The sequence below is a fragment of the Coturnix japonica genome, chromosome 16 (genome assembly GCF_054131305.1).
Source record: "Coturnix japonica strain WE chromosome 16, WE-NBRP24, whole genome shotgun sequence".
Classification (NCBI taxonomy): Eukaryota; Metazoa; Chordata; class Aves; order Galliformes; family Phasianidae; genus Coturnix; species Coturnix japonica.
This window is the reverse complement of record NC_140678.1, coordinates 8,055,300-8,077,981: the sequence shown is the minus strand read 5'-3', so window position 1 is coordinate 8,077,981 and position 22,682 is coordinate 8,055,300. Positions and strand designations below refer to the sequence as shown.

The following is a 22,682-nucleotide window of genomic DNA, read 5'->3' as shown; positions in this document are numbered from 1 at the left end:
TTAACTTTACTAAAAGCTAGCTTTGTACATCAGCCTCCTGGCTCTTAGAACTGTCAAAGGAGCGCAGACATCTGATTATGAACTCCCGTTGTCAGTCAGGAGACTAGACATGAATGCTGAACAAAAATAATTCCTTTCTGAGCCCACGGAACATCGTGTTCATATCTAATATTCATGCTACCTTGAAAATACAAGGTAGTAGCCATATAAAATGGAATAATTTCTGAGGCTTAAAGCTGAATTGTTTAGTAGTCCAAGACATTAATATCACTGAGCTCATATCAAGTAATCTTCAAGTGCAGTGAAATTCCCAAGTGACCTTGACTAATCTGAACAGATTGGGTATGAAAGCATCAAGGGAGCTGCAGGCACCTCATGGGGGGAACCTTTACTGTTTCAGAGCAAACACTGTGCGTGCTTTTGGGACTGGAAGACCAAAGAAACAAGAGACAATGCATTTGGTCCCCCCTGTTCTTAAAATGACCATTAACTAATTCGTTTTTGTGGATGTTTAGACATGATACTGTTTTCTCCAAAGGCAAACAATAGTACAGCACTTCCATAGGATATTGACAAGCAAGAGAACAAGATCATAGACATTACATATTAAGAAACCCTTGGCCCTATCTATGCCAGACCTCCTCTGTGAGGTCTTTTTTGGTCTCTACCAAGGCATACAGACAGTGGCACAGCCCTCTGGGCAATTTACCAGAATCTAGCATTGTGTTGGCCTGTTATAATAACAGGTCTCTGGACTCTGGGACAAGCTCTTATAATTCAAGAGACTGAGCGTATTCTCCTGCCCGACCTCCTGAAAGCGCATGGAAAGTGCTGGAAAATAAAAGGAAAGGCAGCAAAGCACCCAAAGTCTCAGCTACTCAGCTTTCAGAAAACAGAAGCACCAAGCAATAAAACCAACTGCTGACATGAGACTGGTGCCGAGTCCCACAGACAACGATAGCAGACAGACTCCTATTTTAGAGACTTGACGAAACAATAAATTAGGTGAGGGTGTGTTAGAACAACAGCTGGTTGCTAATTAGTCGCAGCCCCCTCAGCAGGGTATCAATAAAGCAGCAAAGAACATCTCGAGTAAATTAAATTTTAAAAACCCCTACTGCAATCACTCCCCTGACAGACCCTTCCTTCATCTCCCTTCTCAGCTTTTTATTTATTGTAATTACTTTAGTAATAAGATTTGTTTCCTTGTTATTATATGTATTACTATGCAGGGCGGCAACAACAACAATAACAACAATAGCTAGGAAGAGTTATGTTGCTTATTTATCTCTGTGGCTGTTATTGGGCCACTGGGTGGATAGAGCAATGAGGAGGTGGGTGCCTGGGAAAAGCAGTAAATAGAAAAGAAAGCATATTCCTCAGGAGCAGAGACATATGGGGACATATTTACAAAGGAGGAAACACTGACAATGAGCGAATAGATCTAATAACTCAGGGGAGCCCAACAGCTCCAGCTGATAAAGGAAGGAATAAACAATACTGCATTAGAAGTGTTGTCAGGAGTCCTGGGGTGTAGCTGCGTGCCAACAGAGGTTTACCATAGGAGAGCCAAGGATGGACTGCCATGTTAGCACAGGGCAAAGGCTTTGTCTGAAATAGGGTCATCTCCCACAGCATACTGATGTACTGAGAAGAGTTTGGTGGAGGATCAGACTCTGGTTCTGGGTCCACCAAGGGAGAAGCTGCAAAGACTTAAAGAATCACATACCCATATTTTATCTTATGTTGTTCATGTACTAGCCAGATTTCATAGCATCATAGACTCATTAAGGTTGGAAAGACCATTTAGCCAAGCTATCAGCCCATCCCCACCATGCCCAGTGACATCCCTCAGCGCCACATCTCCACGGTTCCTGCACACCTCAAGGGACAGTGACTCCACCACCTCCCTGGGCAGCTGTTCCAACACACCACCATTCCTTCTAAAAAGAAATTTTGCCTAATATCCAACCTGAACCTACCCTGGTGCAAATTGAGGCCATTACCTCACATCCTATAGATCTAACCTTCCAAATCATGGGCTTCTGCTATAGGGAATCTGCTGAGACTATCAGGAACAATAAGGCTGCTTGCCTTGAAGAAGTATAAGTGGTCTTAGACCCTCTTCACTAGAACTAAAGAACAAGCACCCAAAATTCTCAGGACGGCCTGCTGAGAAGACCGTGATGGCCAACAAGAAGCACATTTTCACCAGTTATGCCTCACCACCAGTGCAAGATCACTGTCCTCTTTATGGGGACAGCTGAGGCAACACCAGAGGCAAGAGAGCAGCACTTAGATAAGAACCATCTACTGCACTCAAAGAAAGTTCACCCACAGTTCATAGCACTTCCCTGAGCCACATTCCAGATGCAGTACAAGCATTCCTCAGACATGGCATTTTCATCTGCTCTGAGGTCCCGAGTCAGCGCTTGCAAATAGACCACCTTATAACACAGAGCTCAGAGCACAGCCATTCTAAATGAGTAAGGACTGAATCTTATGCAAAAATGTTCTTCCACACGCATCTACCCAACTACCGTTGGCACTATCCTTAAAGAAATGCACGCATCACACATCAGCTAGTCTGGAGAGACCCCTTAAATTGTGCTTGCAAAGTGCATGGCATCCATTTAGATATGCAAGACTAGATTCTGAGAATTCAACTCCTCTTTAACCCTCTGATCAGAGAGAAGCAAACAAGAGAAGGGAAGGGAGAGTAGGAGGGATGTCTACAGCCACATGGCTTTGTGTGCCTCTACTTCAAGATTTAATCCTCAAGGATGCAGTTCTGGGTCATCAAGTGAGTCCTCAAGTGCGGCCCTTAGCTTGTTTGCTGTCTATGTCCAGCTCTGCCTCTGACTACGTGGAGAACAAAATGTCTCAGTGCAGGAGAGTGCACAATAATATAGGAGGAAATAGAAGTTATATACACAGATAATGCTTTTGGGTAGAAGAACTAGCTTGCTTCTGTTCTTCCTACAAGTATCCTTCAAAAAAACTTTTTTGTTTCAAAAAGTAAGTGGGAAACATTAATAGTTAATAGTTTCCCTTCTGAGAGCATGCAATAGAAATGTGTTCTGAAAGGGCTTTCAGAGGACGTTTCTATCTCTCCATTTCTGTAATTGTCAGAGTTAAAGCTTTTCTCTGCTGGATTCCAGGGCGCAATAAACAAAGCCCTGTAAGTAAAACAGGATGGAACAAACAGCCTGACTAAAGTGAGAGTGAATATCAATAAAGAGAAACAAACAAAAAGCCCAGCTCACCTGCCTTACCTATAAGCAGCAGCAAAGCTTACTCAGCCTGTGTTGTGGGAAGGCAGGTGCAGAAGGGAACAGGGTGTTTTTAAACCAGATAAAGAATAGTCCATGGCTATAATCCAAAATGCAAATCAGGATTTCCTCTTCCTAACAGCTACTATGGTTACCCCATGCCTTCGAAGAAGTCACACTGCTTCCAAAAAAATTAATCTTCCTTTACCAAAATAGACTCACCGGCTCCCATCTCCACTGATTGGTTCAATTCATTTACAAAAACACATCAAGTTCCTCTCATTGAAAAGCTTCTTTGATTCAACAGTAGGGAAAGGAAAGCGAGAAAAGGGCAGACAGAAGGGAAGAAAGAGGAAACATGAAAGGGAGTAAAGAAAAAGGAAGAAGGTGGCAATGGAGGAGAGAGACATGAACTTGGAAGAGAGAGATTGGGCAGTTCAAGACCTGTGGATGCTCATAATAGACAGTGCATGGGCAGTCTGAAGATGAAATATTCTTTAAAACAAAAGCACTTATCTAGGAGTTCCACCTCTTGTTTGATCAATCATATCGCAAGGCCGAATCATTTTTAATTTAATACTTCTGGGAAGTGGGGGGGAAGCACTCATTAAACACGGGCACGGTTGGCAAGCACTGCACGTTAGCATTTGGCACTATTTATTATTGCTGTTTATGGTGATATAAATTAGGTTATACTGATATAATTAATAACCCTAAATTCAGGGGTAATAAATAGCAATATTTATATGAAACTGCAGACTCTGAAGAAGTCCAGCCAAAAAAATCCCCACAAAATGCTGACTACCACGTCGTGACTGCTAACATACACATGGGAGCACCAGGTACGTGGGTGCAGAAGATATGCAGGTGTGAGCAGACACTGAGGAATGGCTGCATACACAAGCTGTTGACAGAAGGGTATGTAGCATGTGCACAGAGAAGACAGCCTAAAAGCAGGTCACAAGATGGTACACAACTGCATGGAGAAGTGTTGGTGCACAGGCAACTTGTTGCTCCACTGTGTGGTAATGAGCTTATGTGGAACAGTGTGAACAGCCAACAGTGCTGGGTATTTCTTTGTAACAGAACTGTTTGTGCTGTCATAAGCTTTTACAAGTTCCTTTCCTGACCCTGGTTTTAGTGGATGAATCAGAAGAACTAGATTGAAGAGAAAATGCTCCTGGTACACATATTTCACTCATTTCAAGCTGTGTGAAGGTTGTGGTGTGTCATTATTTCATCCTCCCAGGAAGAAAACTCAGGGGAAAGAAAAAAAAAGGAGGGGGAAATGCTCAAGGTCACATACTTCATCAACAGCAGAGCCAGGAACAAAGCACGGGTCTCTCACTCACCCAGTATAACTCAGCAGTTTCCTAATCAAAGTGCTGTGCTCCTTCATGGATTCTCCACCGCTGTGTAGAATGGAATTCCTTCTCTAGCTTTCCTGTTAATCCGTGATTTAATTTAAAAAGACGATAAAGGGATGAGAGAAAACAGTCAGCTGAACACCAACCAATACCTTGGGTTTTCACAGAACAGCCTTCGCAAGATAATCAGCCTACAAGGACACTTTCCCTTTAGTAATTTAATGCCTGTCACTTTGGACCATCTTATAGCACCGTTCTTGGAGATTAAGACTACTTTTACTTGTAAAGAAGAAAAAAAACACACAAATAACTATATCAGGTCAGACCATACATCTATCAGAGGCAGCATCCCATTTCCAGCAGTGGTCAAACACTACTGTGTGACAACACACAGGATGCACTTAATAAAAAGTAGTGTCTAACATTAAAATATATAGCCACTACCAGATCAGCTGAAATTTATTTGACAAACCCTACATCTGACTGCTATTCAGGACAGAGCAAAGGCTGCCCAGGGAGGTGGAGTCACCATCCATTGGAGACCTTAAAGAAACATGGAGATGTGGTACTTCAGGACACGGTTTACTGGGCAATACTGGTTGTAGGCGGACGGTTGGACCAGATGACAGACTTCTTTTCCAACCTTAATGATTCCATGAGAACAGTCGCACAGAACACAACTGCTCATCAGTACTCTCTGGATTGAACAAACTCAAATTATATGTGATATTGGGTAGTGATTTTTATTTTTATGTGATGACAGCCTTACTCATACAGACATGCTTGCATCACCACTACCTTCATTTAGCATCAGCAACAGGACTCAACTCTCTCCATCACTGACAGACAGGAATAAATCCTCATAGTACTGACTGATGTGAAAGGGAGTGAAAGGGAAGGCTGTTTCCTAGCTCAGCCACACACAGTCAGAGCATAATCACATTACTGCCATCATATCTGTGACAGAGGAACATTCTCTGCATGCAACTTTCAGATCACATTAACCAAAGCAAATACCAAGGCCCTGATCGTCTTGTTGCTGCACAAGGCTCTCGAAGTGTGATTGCACGGTATCCTGCTGGGATGAGCACTCTTCCACTGAGCTGTGCCTGCAGCAGGGAGTCAGCTGGGGAAGGGGCACAGCTGGGCTGCTGGAAGAAATCCTTTGTAACCGTGCAATGGCATTCATCTTTGTGACGGGCAGGGAAGCATTATGCACACCCCAGCACACAGGACTGGGGAGGAGGGAGAGAGTGAGGAGCTTCAAAAGAACTGCCAACAGAAAAGAATTCAACCCTTTTTTAAATATAAAGATACCGAGGTAACGAGACTAGAGCAGGATTAATACCAGATAACAGAAGGATGGATGGGTAGTACAGAAGATGCACTTTCAAAGCATGAAGATTCGAAATGAGTGATGATTCAAAATAAACAGTGGATTTGACACATTCAGTCGTGATTGTAAATCTTAAGGCAAATAAGTGGCTTCCTGAAATGTGCTACAGAGACCTAAAAGTAAGTAGTATGGACCTGTTTACAGCTACTCAGTCAATAATGGCCTACAGACCCTTTTCCTGGAAAAAGAGCTTCCCTTTGTGGCAGTGATTTGAATGACAACAGAGTTTAATACAGCACTTAAACCTAGATGAAGTAGAACATTAATGGACAAAGAAACCTGCATGTGCTTCCACATGCAGCAAGGGACTAAAAGTCATCTCCAAAAAGCTGCCAATAAACTCTAGGCCAAGAAAAGAAGCTTTTCTTTCTGTGCAGGAACACCTCAGTCCACTGAAAAAGCACATGGGAAGAAGCAAGAGCAACAGAGCCATGGGAGGCCCCACAGCACAGCATTTAAATTGGAGCATGATGGAATGGTTCTCTCCCTTCCCCAGGCTTCATGCTTAGCTACAGAGCCATAGCCAAGTCCTTGGACCTCTGCTCCTATCCCACACCAAACTTTCCTACTCATCACCAGGTTGAACTACAGTGGAAGCTCCACACGTTCCTGTGTGATATGAGCTCAGACAGTACCCTTCATTCCAGGTGTCACCAAAAGCCACACTGTCCCTCCTGAGGACCCTTCCTCTGCTATGCTCACTCCTGACAGCTGGAGAAAAAAGGTCAGACATTCCCTCCAGCCCTCCATCTGCTGGAAACTTTAATTAAGCAGAGTGAAAGGAAAAACAGAAAGCCACAATCTTTCATTTTTGCTTCTGCTGTCTGGAAGAATCAAGGAAACATTTGGTGCCAGCAGAAGCTTCCAATACTCGGGGGCAGCATCCAGCTCCCCTGAACAGCCTAAACTACAACACACTCATGTCCTGGGGAGAACAGGAACACAAAAAAATATGCTCATAGTCGCAGACCAGAGGCTAAGAACACTCCAAGCTGCCCTCTGCTGAAGCCCAGACCACAACAGAAAGGAATTAGATTAGGACCAAATAAGCTCAAGATTTGCTTAAGGTCTTTACCCTGTTTCTTCAGCACCGGATCAGCACAACCTGACCTGAAACCAGATGAATGGTTGTAGTGATGATGTGGGTAGGAGCAATGTAAAGGCAGCTCTGAAGAATGCAAAAAGAAACTGGTATATTCATAAGCTCAGAAAGACTTGGAATCTCTTCAGAAGCATGTGGGAGGAAACAGAGTAAAGGAGATAGGAGAAGGAGGGAGTTTCATTATACGGAAACATTTCCATAAAGATACGAGCATTTAATAGATCCTTACATCTTTCCCCCATTCAGGTTATATAAAGCATTAATTAAAGCCAGTTATTCCCAGATATATCAGCTTGCAGATAAAGTTTGCCCTGCTGATTTGGCAGAATAGATAACTTTCCATTCAGCAAGTAAGATTCAGTTTGTCTGCTATTGCTAATACTTCACCCAGTCAGTTGGGACACCTTACGGCCCCACACAGTACAGAACCATGAATATCTGATGCACACAAGACAGCACACTGGGCTGTATCCAGGACTTACATTCTCCTTACAGGACTGATCACAGGATGAATAAAACACAAGGCAAAAGGCAACAGGAATTCTGGCCCAAAACACTGAAGACTAGGCCTGCTAAGTATACAGCAGTAAAGCCTGCAGGTAAACCCAGTGAAAATTCACAATAAGTATGTTACTACAACGCACTTGCCATTGATGACTCCATCAGGGTTGAGCATGGGGACAATCTTGAAAATGAAACATTTCCTCAGGAGATCAGCAATGGGATCACTGCTCACAAGGAACTCCAGGGTCCCCTTCATCACCCAGCTGGCGTTGCTTTCACCAGGATGAACACGGGCCATCAGAAAGACATAAGGACGACTGTCTGTAAAACAAAGCAAAGGCATGGAGATGTTATGCACAGAAGCTGCAGAGATACGATGCCAACTTTTTTTTTTAAGAGAGAATCTTACTAAACAGTTCATGGACAGAGCCTAATGAACCCCTGTTGCAAAGCAGACTAGCAATTTGGCAGAGAAAATTGTCTTGCTATCAGATACGTTATTTGCCATTCCCATGAAAAAGCACCCTCATTTGGCCTAGTTACACGTCTCCAAAAGCTCTCTGTATACACATGCTCAGAAGAGACCAAATTTGACAGCAGATTGTTTGAAAATCCCATCTGTGTTGAGCAAAATCCACAGATGGGCCAAGGGAAGAAGACAGAGGTAGACACCTGCCAAGCATAGAGAATAAAAGAAAAGGACAAAGCAATGATGTGTCTTAAAATTATCCTTCTGTGAATGTTCACAATCTCAGGCTGCTGTCACAAATCAACCTGACACATTTGCTTTAGTGGAAGCCACTATCTGACAGGGAATCACAACGATGCCATGATGTTTTTTGCAGCTCTGTCAGAGCACAGGCTCTCTAGTAAAGGGACAGAAAACAATCAAAGGTATCATCTGAGCATCCTTGTAAGCAAACGCTGATTTAGCAAGTTATGCTTCTATGTCCTCAGCTCCCAAAGCTGTACTAAAGTCCTTCAGTTTTCTAACAGCTTTACAAATCATTACTCAATTAATGTGAAACACAGAGGTGGAATCACAGAACCTTTTGAGTTGGAAAGGATCCTTAAAGGTCACTTGGTCCAACTCCTCTGCAAGGATGTAGACAGGTCTGGAAACAATCCCACATTCACCCCTTCCCGTTCATAGGCATTTGATGGGCATGACCAGAGTCTCCACTCGAATTCATACAGAGCAATCATACTGTGGTCCAGTAAAGCAACCAGAACTCTGCTATTCAATAGCCGTGTACTAATCTTTATTTTTCCTTTATCATTCTTGCACCTTACCCTGAGATTAGTATATTTTCACTGCTGTGTATACATTAGTGCCCAAGGCGCTAATGGACTGTAAAAGATCCCTTCAGCCAATAGAGACATACTAGGAGTTCTGCTTACTTTTTATTACAAAAACATATATATATTAGAAAACAACCTCTATTCAGCTCCAGCTAGATGCTGTGCATTACAGTCTACCTTAGTAATGCTTTAAAACAGCAACAAGCAAAAACTACTTTTCACAAAGGCATCAGTTGCATTTTGCTATTTCCAAACATTTTCTTCTTTCTCCCATCATCATGATTTAGTGCTGTTTTGCAGGCTCATTGCTGAGCTAAACTTATGGGACTGTGTTGTTGTAGTTGAGAATGAGGCTCTTGAGGACTCCTAATGGACAACAGCTGTAAATAGCACAAAGCAAAATAAAACATGCTCCCTTGCAACTGATGAAAACGGCTTTAACTCCTGTCTCTTCTATACATTGGGAAAGCATGCAGCATGTTAATTGAGCGATTCTTTCTTCAGTTACTCTATGAGAAAACGAAACCACAAGAAAGGGTCTTCACATCTCAGAAATGGAAGGTTTGCCACAATTCAGCTAATTGAGGATACTGTGAGACTGGCAGAGATGTGAATTCTGCTCTCCTCAAGACTGATAAACCTCTGTCTAACATTCAACGTGACAAAAGCTTCTAGAGAGTCCTGATTTTAAACCCCAGGAAATAGTGGATCCATAGGATCCAGGTGGGGAAACATCTCTATTCCACTTAAAACTCCCTTTCTAAGCTTCACTCCCCTCCTGACAGGTATATTTGCAATGCCAAAATCACATCTCCGGGCACCAACTGGCCGGCAATAGTCAAGATTTCTGCACTTAGCTGAGCTGCTACACTTCATTCTTGATTCACTATGCCCCATAACAGCAGTGCTGATGAAGCCACCCCAGTGCTGCTGATCTGCTCTGGGACACACCTACTGTTCTGAAGTGTAATTTTGGTCCAGAGCCCCTTGATACCACCTTGTGCTACACTGCACCTCCTCAGGACACCGAGACACATGTTCTTCTATGTTTCCTTCAGGGCCCAGAACTGAGTTTGATGCTTCAAAATCCCCAAGTCAGTCCTTACACTGAATCCTCCCCAAGTCCTGGGGAAGCTGCCAGAAAGCTCAGGTTACCCATTTATCTCTGCAAAGCCCACATGACACGTAACCTTCACTGGGAATGTAAATAATAAAAAGAGTGAGCAGAGGAACCTTTTCGTGCTACATAAAGCCCCATCCAACAGATCTTGTCTCATTACTCTGTGCTACATTCTGACATGGCCAGGATATAACGTGCCACTAACAAAACCAGAGATGAGAGATTAAAGGCACTGATGCCTCTTGCAAAACATGGAGCAAAAACCCTTTGAGTAATAAATCTAACGTATCAACCACCTCCCACCTTCCCTTCTCTTTATTCATTTTAACTGTGGATATATGCATGAAAATAAGAGCTTTGTTCCTACAGTACTGCTAACTTGTTGCTTAATCTCCTGCCTATTGCAGGGATCTTCCTCTTGATTTTATCTGATTTGGAAGTTAGAAATCATGACATCAGTTGGGGAAAGATCAATCTGAAATAAAAGAATGAAACCCCGTTAACAAATCAATGTCTCGCCTCATAAAAAGAGGCACAGAAGGGAAATGAAGTGCACTTCCAGATGCCCTGACATGGGTTAAAATTCTATGCATTGTCAAGCTGCTATTTGGGCCACAGCGTTTGAAAGGGAACAAGGTTTTGAAATGACACAAGACTGGGATTTCATTAGGAGTCAAAGGGAATCATAAAGAGCGTGTGACAAATTCAACCTAGATCCAGGTCTTGACTGGAATGATTCTGGCTGTGCCTCTGCATACCTCTCATCCTATCAGCCCCAAGCCAGAGCCCACAAAACATAGGCCTTCCCTCCACTCCCCCTTATTCCTAAATACAACATGACTTTATCATGAGAGCTGCACAGATCAAAGGTTCAAGTTTACCCCCTGGACATAAGAGATAAACAAAGAAAGCCAACATTCCCACCCAACTTCATTATGTGTGACCTCTACAGCATATTCTGAGAGTCAAATGATGTGTAAAAAAGAGCATCAAACGCAGTTCTGCTGCGTGTATCACGGCTGCATCCTGCCTTGGATACATCTGAACTGCCCAAGGCTGCCTAGTTAAACAAAGTCTGACAAAGACAGGATATGGTGTGATGTACATCAAATATATTCAAGGAGAAGGAAAAAAAAAAACAACTTCAAATACTGAGATCACAGAAAACTTGAGACTGCTCTGAGGCAGAACCTGTGTTGGTCACTTTCCTCCGCTCCCCACCCAAAATCTTTCCCCAAGTTGTCACATTTTCAGTTACTCCACGATGTAATACTATGCTCCTCCATTTACCCCACCTCCTCCTTATTTCCTGACCCTGCATTTGGCAAAATCCTACTCAAAGAGACACATCTTAATGCAGAGGCAGCTTACCTAGTCTGACAGGGCCCACTGCTGTTTTCCAGAATTATCAGAGAGATAACCCTCCCTTATATGCGTTATCAATGGTCCTCATGGCAAAGAAGTGAATGTTACAAATCACCTTGGTTAACTGCTTTCTACCATCAAAGCTGGGTGAAGGTATTCCAGGCTCCAAGTTGCTTGGAAACATCCCTTAGTGGATGAGTTTTATGAATTCACTCACCAATGAATCAGAATGATTAGAAATGACTGCAGAGACCAATACATGTACAAAGCATCCAGACATAGTACAGTTTAACATCCTACTAAAGATGGATATTCTCGTTATTCTTTTTCTGGGTTATTCCCCCAGCCCCTTAACTCCAAGAAATTAGAATGTCAGGTTCTATAAATCATTTTGGGGCAGATCCCAAAATCCCAAATTCTGAAGGCAGATGGAAATTCTACACACATTTGACTAATATTCCATATGATGCAACTAAAAAACAACCAAGTGAACTAATACCTGATGAAACAAAAGCATACCTATAGCGAAGGATAGGGAAACAAGTCTGCAAAGAATCCTCAATGATGAGAAGCCTCAATGCTTTACTTAGAATCCTCAATGCTTAGAACACTCAATGTTTAGATCCCTCAATGGCTTAGAACAATCAATGCATAGAATCCTCAATGCTTAGAATTCCAATGCTTAACAGAGAATCCTCAATGCTTAGAAACCTCAATGCTTAGAAACCTCAATGCTTAGAAACATCAATGCTTAGCATCCTCAATGCACAGCTTAGAATCCTCAATGCTTAGAAAACTCTATGCATAGAGTCCTTAATGCTTAGACACCCCAATGCTTAGCTTACTCAATGTTAAGCAACCTCAATGCTTAGCTTAGAATTCTCATTGCTTAGAATTCTCATTGCTTAGAAACCTCAATGCTTAGTTTAGAATCTTCAATGCTTAGAATCCTCAGTGCTTAGAATCGTCAATGCTTAGAATCCTCAATGCTTAGAGAGCTCATTGCTTTGCATTCTCAAAGCATAAAATCCTCAATGCTTAGCATCATCAATGCTTAAAAATCTCAATGCATAGAGTCCTTAATGCTTAGAAACCTCAATGCTTATCACCCTCACTGCGTAGCTTCGTATCCCCAATGCTTAGAATCCTCAGTGCCTAGAATCCTCAATGCTTAGCATCCTCAATGCTTAGCTTAGCATCCTCAATGATTAGAATCCTCAATGCTTAGAAACCTAAATGCTTAGAAACCTCAAAGCATAGAGTCCTTAGTGCTTAGAAACCTCAGTGCATAGAGTCCTTAATGCTTAGAATCCTCAATGCTTAGAAACCTCGATGCTTAGAAACCTCAAAGCATAGAGTCCTCAGTGCTTAGAAACTTCAATGCTTAGAATCCTCAATGCTTTGCATCCTCAATGCTCAGCATCCTCAATGTTTAGCTTAGAAACCTCAATGCGCAGAATCCTCAATGCTTAGAATCCTCATTGCTTAGAATCCTCAATGCTGAGAAACCTTATTGCTTTGAAACCTCAATGCTTAGCACCCTTAAAGCTTAGAAACCTCAATGCATAGAGTCCTTAATGCTTAGAATGATCAATGCTTAGAATCCTCAATGCTTAAAGTTCTTAATGCTTAGAAACTTCAATGCTGAGAATCCTCAATGATGAGAATCCTCAGTGCTTAGCATCCTCAATGCTGAGAATCCTCATTGCTTAGCACCCTCAATGCTTAGCTTAGAATCCTCAATGCTCAGAATCTGAAATACTCAGAAACCTCAATGCATAGCATCCTCAATGCTAAGAATCCTCAAAGCATAGAATCCTCAATGCCTAGAAACCTCAATGCTTACCAACCGCAATGCTTAGCTTAAAGTCCTCAAAGCTTAGAACACTCAATGCTTAGAAACCTCAATCCTTAGCATCCTCAATGCATAAAATACTCAATGCATGGAGTCCTTAATGCGTAGAAACCTCAATGCTTAGTATCCACAATGATTAGAAACCTCATAGCTTAGAGACCTTAATTTTTAGTAACCTAAATGCTTAGAAACCTCAGTGCTTTGCACTCTCAATGCTCAACATCCTCAGTGCTTAGTTTAGAACCCTCAATGCATAAAATCCTCAATGCATAGAATCCTCATTGCTTAGAATCCTCAACACTGAGAAACCTCAATACTTAGAATCCTACATGCTTAGCTTAGAATCCTCAATGCTGGGAATCCTCAATGATTAGCATCCTCAATGCTTAGAATCCTCAATGCCTAGCTTAGAATCCTCAATGCTTAGAATCCTCAATGCTTAGAATCCTCAATGCTTAGCATCCTCAATGCTAAGAATCCTCAATGCCTAGAAACCTCAATGCTTACCAACCGCAATGCTTAGCTTGAAATCCTCAAACCTTAGAACACTCAATGCTTAGAAACCTCAATCCTTAGCATCCTCAATGCTTAGCTTAGATTCCTCGATGCTTAGAATCCACAATGCTTATAATACTCAAAGCTTAGAATCCTCAATGCTTAGCATCCACAATGCATAAAAAACTCAATGCATAGAGTCCTTAATTTTTAGTAACCTCAATGCTTAGTATCCTCAATGATTAGAAACTTTATAGCTTAGAGACCTTAATTTTTAGTAACCTCAATGCTTACAAACCTCAACGCTTTGCACCCTCAATGCTCAGTATCCTCAGTGCTTAGTTTATAACCCTAAATGCATAAAATCCTCAATGCATACAATCCTCATTGCTTAGAATCCTCAACACTGAGAAACCTCAATACTTAGAATACTCAATGCCAAGCTTAGAAACCTCAATGCTTGGAATCCTCGATGCTTAGAAACCTCATTGCTTAGAAACCTAAATGCTCAACGTAGAATCTTCAATGCTTAGAATCCTCAATGATAAGAGCCCTAAATGCTTAGAAACCTCAACGTGTTGCATCCTCACATCAGAGCTTAGAATCGTCAATACTTAGAATCCTCATTGCTTAGAATCCTCAATGCATAGCTTAGAATCCTGAATGCTTAGCATCCTCAACGCTTAGCATCCTCAATGCTTAGCTTAGAATCCTCAAAGCTCAGGATCCTCAATGCTTAAAAACCTCAATGCACAGAGTCCTTAATGCTTAGAAACCTCAATACTAAGCATCCTCAGAGCTTAGCTTAGAATCCTCACTGCTTAGAAACCTCAACGCTTATAATCCTCAGTGCTTAGCATCCTCAATGCGTAGAATCCCCAATGCTTAGAAACCTCAATGCTTAGCATCCTCAATCCTTAGTATGCTCTATGCTTAGCTTAGAATCCTCAATGCTTAGAATCCTCAATGCTTAGCATCCTCCATGCACTGCTTAGAAACCTCAATGCCTAGAATCCTCATAGCTTAGAATCCTCAACGCTGAGAAATTTTATTGCTTGGAAACCTCAATACTTAGCATCCCTAATGCTTAGAAACCTCAATGCATAGAGGCCTTAATGCTTAGAAACCTCAAAGATTAGAAAACTCAATGCTTGGCTTAGAATCCTCAATGCTTAGAAACCTCAATGCATAGAGACCTTAAAGCTTAGAAACCTCAATGCTTAGAGTCCTTAATGCATAGAATCCTCAATACATAGAATCCACAATGCTTAGCATCCTCATTGCTTAGCATCCTCAATGCATACCTTAGAATCCTCAATGCTTAGAAACCTAAACGCGTAAAATCTTCAATGTGTAGAATGCTCATTTCTTAGAATCCTCAATGCTGAGAAACCTTATTGCTTAGAAACCTCAATGCTTAAAGTACTAAATGCTAAGAATCCTCAATGCATACCTTAGAATCCTCAATGCTAAGACTCCTCAATGCTTAGAATCCTCAATGCATAGAATCCTCAATGCTTAAAATAGAATCCTCAATAGTTAGAATCCTCAATGCTTCACATCCTCAATGCTTAGCTTAGATGCCTCAACGCGTAAAATCTTCAATGTGTAGAATGGTCATTTCTTAGAATCCTCAATGCTGAGAAACCTTATTGCATAGAAACTTCAATGCTTAAAGTCCTAAATGCTTAGAATCCTCAATGCATAGCTTAGAATCCTCAATGATTAGAATCCTCAATGCTTAGAAACCACAATGCTTAGAAACCTCAATGCACAGAGTCCTTAATGCTTAGAAACCTCAATACTTAGCATCCTCAGTGCTTAGCTTAGAATCCTCAATGCTTAGAAACCTCAATGCTTAGAATCCTCAGTGCATAGCATCCTCAACGCGTAGAATCCCCAATGCTTAGAAACCTCAATGATTAGCATCCACAATCCTTAATATGCTCTATGCTTAGCTTAGAATCCTCAATGCTTAGAATCCACAATGCTTAGCATCATCCATGCATTTCTTAGAACCCTCAATGCCTAGAATCCTCATTCCTTAGAATCCTCAACGCTGAGAAATTTCATTGCTTTGAAACCTCAATGCTTAGCATCCTAAATGCTTACAAACCTCAATGCATAGAGGCCTTAATGCTTAGAAACCTCAAAGATTAGAAAACTCAGTGCTTGGCTTAGAAACCTAAATGCTTAGAATCCTCAACGCTCAGCTTAGAATCATCAATGCTTAGAATCCTCAATGCTTAGAATCCTCAATGCTTAGCTTAGAATCCTAAAAGCTCAGGATCCTCAATGCTTAGAAACCTCAATGCACAGAGTCCTTAATGCTGAGAAACCTCAATACTTAGAATCCTCAGTGCTTAGCTTAGAATCCTCACTGATTAGAAACCTCAACGCTTGTAATCTTCAGTGCTTAGCATCCTCAACGCGTAGAATCCCCAATGCTTAGAAACCTCAATGCTTAGCATCCTCAATCCTTAGCATGCTCTATGCTTAGCTTAGAATCCTCAATGCTTAGAATCCTCAATGCTTACAAACATCAATGCTGAGAAATTTTATTGTTTGAAACCTCATTGCTTAGCATCCCAAATGCTTACAAACCTCAATGCATAGAGGCCTTAATGCTTAGAAACCTCAAAGATTAGAAAACTCAATGCTTGGCTTAGAATCCTCAATGCTTAGAATCCTCAATGCTTAGAATCCTCAATGCTTAGAATCCTCATTACATAGCTTAGCATCCTCAATGCTTAGCATCCTCAATGCTTAGCATCCTCAATGCATAGAATCCTCAATGCTTAGAATCCTCAATGCTTAGAATCCTCGATGCTTAGAATCCTCAATGCTTAGAATCCTCAATGCTTAGAATCCTCAATGCCTAGCTTAGAATCCTCGATGCATAGAATCCTCAATGCTTAGAATCCTCATTGCTTAGAATCCTCAATGCTTAGAATCCTCAATGCTTAGAATCCTCAATGCCTAGCTTAGAATCCTCGATGCTTAGAATCCTCGATGCTTAGAATCCTCAATGCTTAGAATCCTCAGTGCTTAGAATCCTCAATGCTTAGAATCCTCAATGCTTAGCATCCTCAATGCTTAGCTTAGAATCCTCAAAGCTCAGGATCCTCAATGCTTAGAAACCTCAATGCACAGAGTCCTTAATGCTTAGAAACCTCAATACTTAGCATCCTCAGTGCTTAGCTTAGAATCCTCACTGCTTAGAAACCTCAGTGCTTAGAATCCTCAGTGCTTAGCATCCTCAACGCGTAGAATCCCCAATGCTTAGAAACCTCAATGCATAGCATCCTCAATCCTTAGTATGCTCTATGCTTAGCTTAGAATCCTCAATGCTTAGAATCCTCAATGGTTACAAACCTCAATGCTGAGAAATTTTATTATTTGAAACCTCATTGCTTAGCATCCCAAATGCTTACAAACCTCAATGCATAGAGGCCTAAATGCTTAGAAACCTCAAAGATTAGAAAACTCAATGCTTGGCTTAGAATCCTCAATGCTTAGAATCCTCAATGCTTAGAATCCTCAGTGCTTAGAATCCACCATGCATAGCTTAGAATCCTCAATGCTTAGAATCCTCAATGCTTAGCATCCTCATTACATAGCTTAGAATCCTCAATGCTTAGAATCCTCAATGCTTAGCATCCTCATTGCTTAGCATCCTCATTGCTTAGCTTAGAATCCTCAAAGCTCAGAATCCTCACTGCTTAGGAACATCAATGCTTAGCATCCTCCATGCATTGCTTAGAAACCTCAATGTGCAGAATCCTCATTGATCAGAAATTTTATTGATCTGAAACCTCAATGCTTAGCATCCCTAATGCTTACAAACATCAGTGCATAGAGGCCTTAATGTTTAGAAACCTCAAATATTAGAAAACTCAATGCTTGGCTTAGAATCCTCAATGCTTAGAATCCTCAATGCTTAGCATCCTCAATGCTTAGCATCCTCAATGCATAGAATCCTCAATGCTTAGAATCCTCAATACTCAGAATCCTCAATGCTTAGAATCCTCAATGCTTAGCATCCTCAATGCTTAGCATCCTCAATGCTTAGCTTACAAACCTCAATGCTTAGAATCCTCAATGCTTAGAATCCTCAATGCTTAGAATCCTCAATGCCTAGCTTAGAATCCTCGATGCTTAGAATCCTCAATGCTTAGAATCCTCATTCCTTAGAATCCTCACTGCTTAGAAACCTCAATGCTTAGAATCCTCAATGCATAGCTTAGAAACCTCAATGCTTAGAATCCTCAATGCTTAAGATCCTCAATGTTTAGAATCCTCAATGCATAGCTTAGAATCCTCAATGCTTACAATCCTCAATGCTTAGCATCCTCAATGATTAGGATCCTCAATGCAAAGCTTAGAATCCTCAATGCTTAGAATCCTCAATGCTTAGAATCCCCAATGCTTAGAATCCTCAATGCTTAGCATCCTCAATGCTTAGCTTAGAATCCTCAAAGCTCATGATCCTCAATGCATAGAATCCTCAATGCTTAGAATCCTCATTGCTTAGAATCCTCAATGCTTAGCATCCTCAATGCTTAGCTTAGAATCCTCAAAGCTCATGATCCTCAATGCTTAGAAACCTCAATGCACAGAGTCCTTATTGCTTAGAAACCTCAACACTTAGCATCCTCAGTGCTTAGCTTAGAATCCTCACTGGTTAGAAACCTCAATGCTTAGAATCCTCAATGCTTAGAATCCTCAATGCTTAGAATCCTCAATGCTTAGCATCCTCAATGCTTAGCTTAGAATCCTCAAAGCTCAGAATCCTCAATGCTTAGAATCCTAAATGCTTAGCATCCTCAATGCTTAGAATCCTCAATGCTTAGAATCCTCAATGCTTAGAATCCTTAATGCTTAGCTTAGAAACCTCAATGCTTAGAATCCTCAATGCTTAGAATCCTCAATGCTTAGAATCCTCAATGCCTAGCTTAGAATCCTCAATGCTTAGAATCCTCAATGCTTAGAATCCTCAATGCTTAGAAACCTCAATGCACAGAGTCCTTAATGCTTAGAAACCTCAATACTTAGCATCCTCAGTGCTTAGCTTAGAATCCTCACTGCTTAGAAACCTCAATGCTTAGAATCCTCACTCCTTAGTATGCTCTATGCTTAGCTTAGAATCCTCAATTCTTAGAATCCACAATGCTTAGCATCCTCCATGCATTGCTTAGAAAACCTCAATGCGTAGAATCCTCATTGCTTAGAATCCTCAACGCTGAGAAATTTTATTGCATTGAAACCTCAATGCTTAGCATCCCTAATGCTTACAAACCTCAATGCATAAAGGCCTTAATGCTTAGAAACCTCAAAGATTAGAAAACTGAATGCTTGGCTTAGAATCCTCAATGCTTAGAAACCTCAATGCATAGAGACCTTATAGCTTAGAAACCTCAATGCTTAGAGTCCTTAATGCTTAGAATCCTCAATACATAGAATCCTCAATGCTTAGCATCCTCATTACATAGCTTAGAATCCTCCATGCTTAGATTCCTCAATGCATAAAACACTCAATGCTTAGAATCCTCAATGCCTAGCTTAGAATCCTCAATGCTTAGAATCCTCAATGCTTAGAAACCTCAATGCTTAGAATCCTCAATGCTTAGAATCCTCAGTGCTTAGCATCCTCAAAGTGTAGAATCCCCAATGCTTAGAAACCTCAATACATAGCATCCTGAGTGCTTAGCTTAGAATCCTCACTGCTTAGAAACCTGAATGCTTAGAATCCTCAGTGCTTAGCATCCTCAAAGCGTAGAATCCCCAATGCTTAGAAACCTCAATGCTTAGCATCCTCAATCCTTAGTATGCTCTATGCTTAGCTTAGAATCCTCAATGCTTAGAATCCTCAATGCTTAGCATCCTCAATGCTTATAATACTCAATGCTTAGAATCCTCAATGCTTAGAATCCTCAATGCTTAGAATCCTCAATGCTTAGCATCCTCAATGCTTAGAATCCTCAATGCTTAGAATCCTCAATGCTTAGCATCCTCAGTTCTTAGCATCCTCAATGCTTAGAATCGTCAATGCTTAGAATCCTCAATGCTTAACATCCTCAATGTTTAGAAACGTCAATGCACAGAGTCCTTAATGCTTAGAAACCTCAATACTTAGCATCCTCAGTTCTTAGCTTAGAATCCTAACTCATTAGAAACATGAATGCTTAGAATGCTCAATGCTTAGAATCCTCAATGCTTAGAATCCTCAATGCTTAACAATCTCAATGTTTAGAAACGTCAATGCACAGAGTCCTTAATGCTTAGAAACTTCAATACTTAGCATCCTCAGTTCTTAGCTTAGAATCCTAACTCATTAGAAACATGAATGCTTAGAATGCTCAATGCTTAGAATCCTCAATGCTTAGAATCCTCAATGCTTAGAATCCTCAATGCTTAACAATCTCAATGTTTAGAAACGTCAATGCACAGAGTCCTTAATGCTTAGAAACCTCAATACTTAGCATCCTCAGTGCTTAGCTTAGAATCCTCACTGCTTAGAAACATCAATGCTTAGAATCCTCAGTGCTTAGCATCCTCAATGCATAGAATCCCCAAAGCTTAGAAACCTCATTGCTTAGCATCCCTAATGCTTACAAACCTCAATGCATAAAGGCCTTAATGCTTAGAAATGTCAAAGATTAGAAAACTCGATGCTAGGCTTAGAATCCTCAATGCTTAGGAACCTCAATGCATAGAGACCTTAAGGCTTAGAAACCTCAATGCTTAGAGTCCTTAATGCTTAGAATCCTCAATACATAGAATCCTCAATGCTTAGAATCCTCAATGCTTAGAATCCTCAATGCTTAGAGTCCTCAATGCTTAGCATCCTCAATGCTTAGAATCCTCAATGCATAGCTTAGAATCCTCAATGGTTAGAATCCTCAATGCTTCGCATCCTCAATGCTTAGCATCCTCAATGCTTAGCATCCTAATTACATAGCATAGAATCCTCAATGCTTAGAATCCTCAATGCTTAGCATCCTCAATTCTTAGCATCCTCATTGCTTAGCATCCTCATTGCTTAGCATCCTCATTGCTTAGCTTCGAATCCTCAAAGCTCAGAATCCTCACTGCTTAGATTCCTCAATGCTTAGCATCCTCCATGCATTGCTTAGAAACCTCAATGCGCAGAATCCTCATTGCTTAGAAATTTTATTGCTCTGAAACCTCAATGCTTAGCATCCCCAATGCTTAGAATCCTCAGTGCATAGAGGCCTTAATGTTTAGAAACCTCAAAAATTAGAATACTCAATGCTTGGCATAGCAATATTTAGAATCAATACTTAGAATCCTCAATGCTTAGAATCCTCAATGCTTAGAATCCTCAATGCTTAGAATCCTCACTGCTTAGAATCCTCACTGCTTAGTAACCTGAATGCTTAGAATCCTCAATGCTTAGAATCCGCAATGCTTAGCTTAGAAACCACAATGCTTAGAATCCTCAATGCTTAACATCCTCAATGCTTAGAATCCTCTCTTCTTAGCTTAGAATCCTCAAAACTCAGAATCCTCACTGCTTAGGAACCTCAATGCTTAGCATCCTCCATGCATTGCTTAGAAACCTCAATGCGCAGAATCCTCATTGCTTAGAAATTTTATTGCTCTGAAACCTCAATGCTTAGCATCCCTAATGCTTTCAAATCTCAAGGCATAGAGTCCTTAATGTTTAGAAACCTCAAAGATTAGAAAACTCAATGCTTGGCGTAGAATCCTCAATGCTTAGCATCCTCAATGCTTAGCATCCTCTATGCTTAGCATCCTCACTGCTTAGAAACCTGAATGCTTAGAATCCTCAATGCTTACAATCCTCAATGCTAAAAATCATAAATGCTTACAATCCTCAATGCTTACAATCCTCAATGCTTAGCTTAGAAACCTTAATGCTTAGAATCCTCAATGCTTAGAATCCTCAATGCTTAGAATCCTCAATGCCTAGCTTAGAATCCTCAATACTTAGAATCCTCAATGCTTAGAATCCTCAATGCTTAGTATTCTCAATGCTTAGAATCCTCAATGCATAGCTTAGAATCTTCAATGCATAGAATCCTCAAAGCTCAGGATCCTCAATGCTTAGAAACCTCAATGCACAGAGTCCTTAATGCTTAGAAACCTCAATACTTAGCATCCTCAGTGCTTAGCTTAGAATCCTCACTGCTTAGAAACCTCAATGCTTAGAATCCTCAGTGCTTAGCATCCTCAATGCATAGAATCCGCAATGCTTAGAAACCTCAATGCTTAGCATCCTCAATCCTTAGTATGCTCTATGTTTAGCTTAGAATCCTCAATGCTTAGAATCCTCAATGCTTAGCATTCTCAATGCTTAGAATCCTCAATGCATAGCTTAGAATCTTCAATGCTTAGAATCCTCAATGCTCAGAATCCTCAATGCTTAGAATCCTCAATGCTTAGCATTCTCAATGCATAGAATCCTCAAAGCTCAGGATCCTCAATGCTTAGAAACCTCAATGCACAGAGTCCTTAATGCTTAGAAACCTCAATACTTAGCATCCTCAGTGCTTAGCTTGGAATCCTCACTGCTTAGAAACCTCAATGCTTAGAATACTCAGTGCTTAGCATCCTCAATGCATAGAATCCGCAATGCTTAGAAACCTCAATGCTTAGCATCCTCAATCCTTAGTATGCTCTATGTTTAGCTTAGAATCCTCAATGCTTAGAATCCTCAATGCTTAGCATCTTCCATGCAATGCTTAGAAACCTCAATGCTTAGAATCCTCATTGATTAGAATCCTCAACGCTGAGAAATTTTATTGCATTGAAACCTCAATGCTTAGCATCACTAATGCTTACAAACCTCAATGCATAAAGGCCTTAATGCTTAGAAACCTCAAAGATTAGAAAACTCAATGCTCGGCTTAGAATCCT

At 41.0% G+C, this 22,682-nt stretch overlaps 2 protein-coding genes across 2 annotated transcripts in view; both read right to left on the bottom strand.

Annotated features, from left to right (window-relative positions):
• LOC146758235 (cytosolic carboxypeptidase 4-like) overlaps positions 1-7,897 on the bottom strand; it is a 72,693-nt gene extending 64,796 nt beyond the window's left edge. The window contains exons 1-2 of the mRNA XM_085517283.1: positions 7,786-7,897; positions 7,111-7,203 (exon numbers count right to left, since the gene is read on the bottom strand). Of these exons, the coding sequence (XP_085373409.1) occupies positions 7,111-7,203; positions 7,786-7,897 (205 nt within the window). The remainder of the gene's footprint in view (positions 1-7,110; positions 7,204-7,785) is intronic.
• LOC146758234 (uncharacterized) overlaps positions 1-22,682 on the bottom strand; it is a 205,846-nt gene that overhangs the window by 25,718 nt on the left and 157,446 nt on the right. Inside the window, exon 5 of the mRNA XM_085517282.1 lies at positions 7,782-7,962. Coding sequence (XP_085373408.1) covers positions 7,939-7,962 — 24 coding nt within the window. The 3' untranslated portion in view covers positions 7,782-7,938. The remainder of the gene's footprint in view (positions 1-7,781; positions 7,963-22,682) is intronic.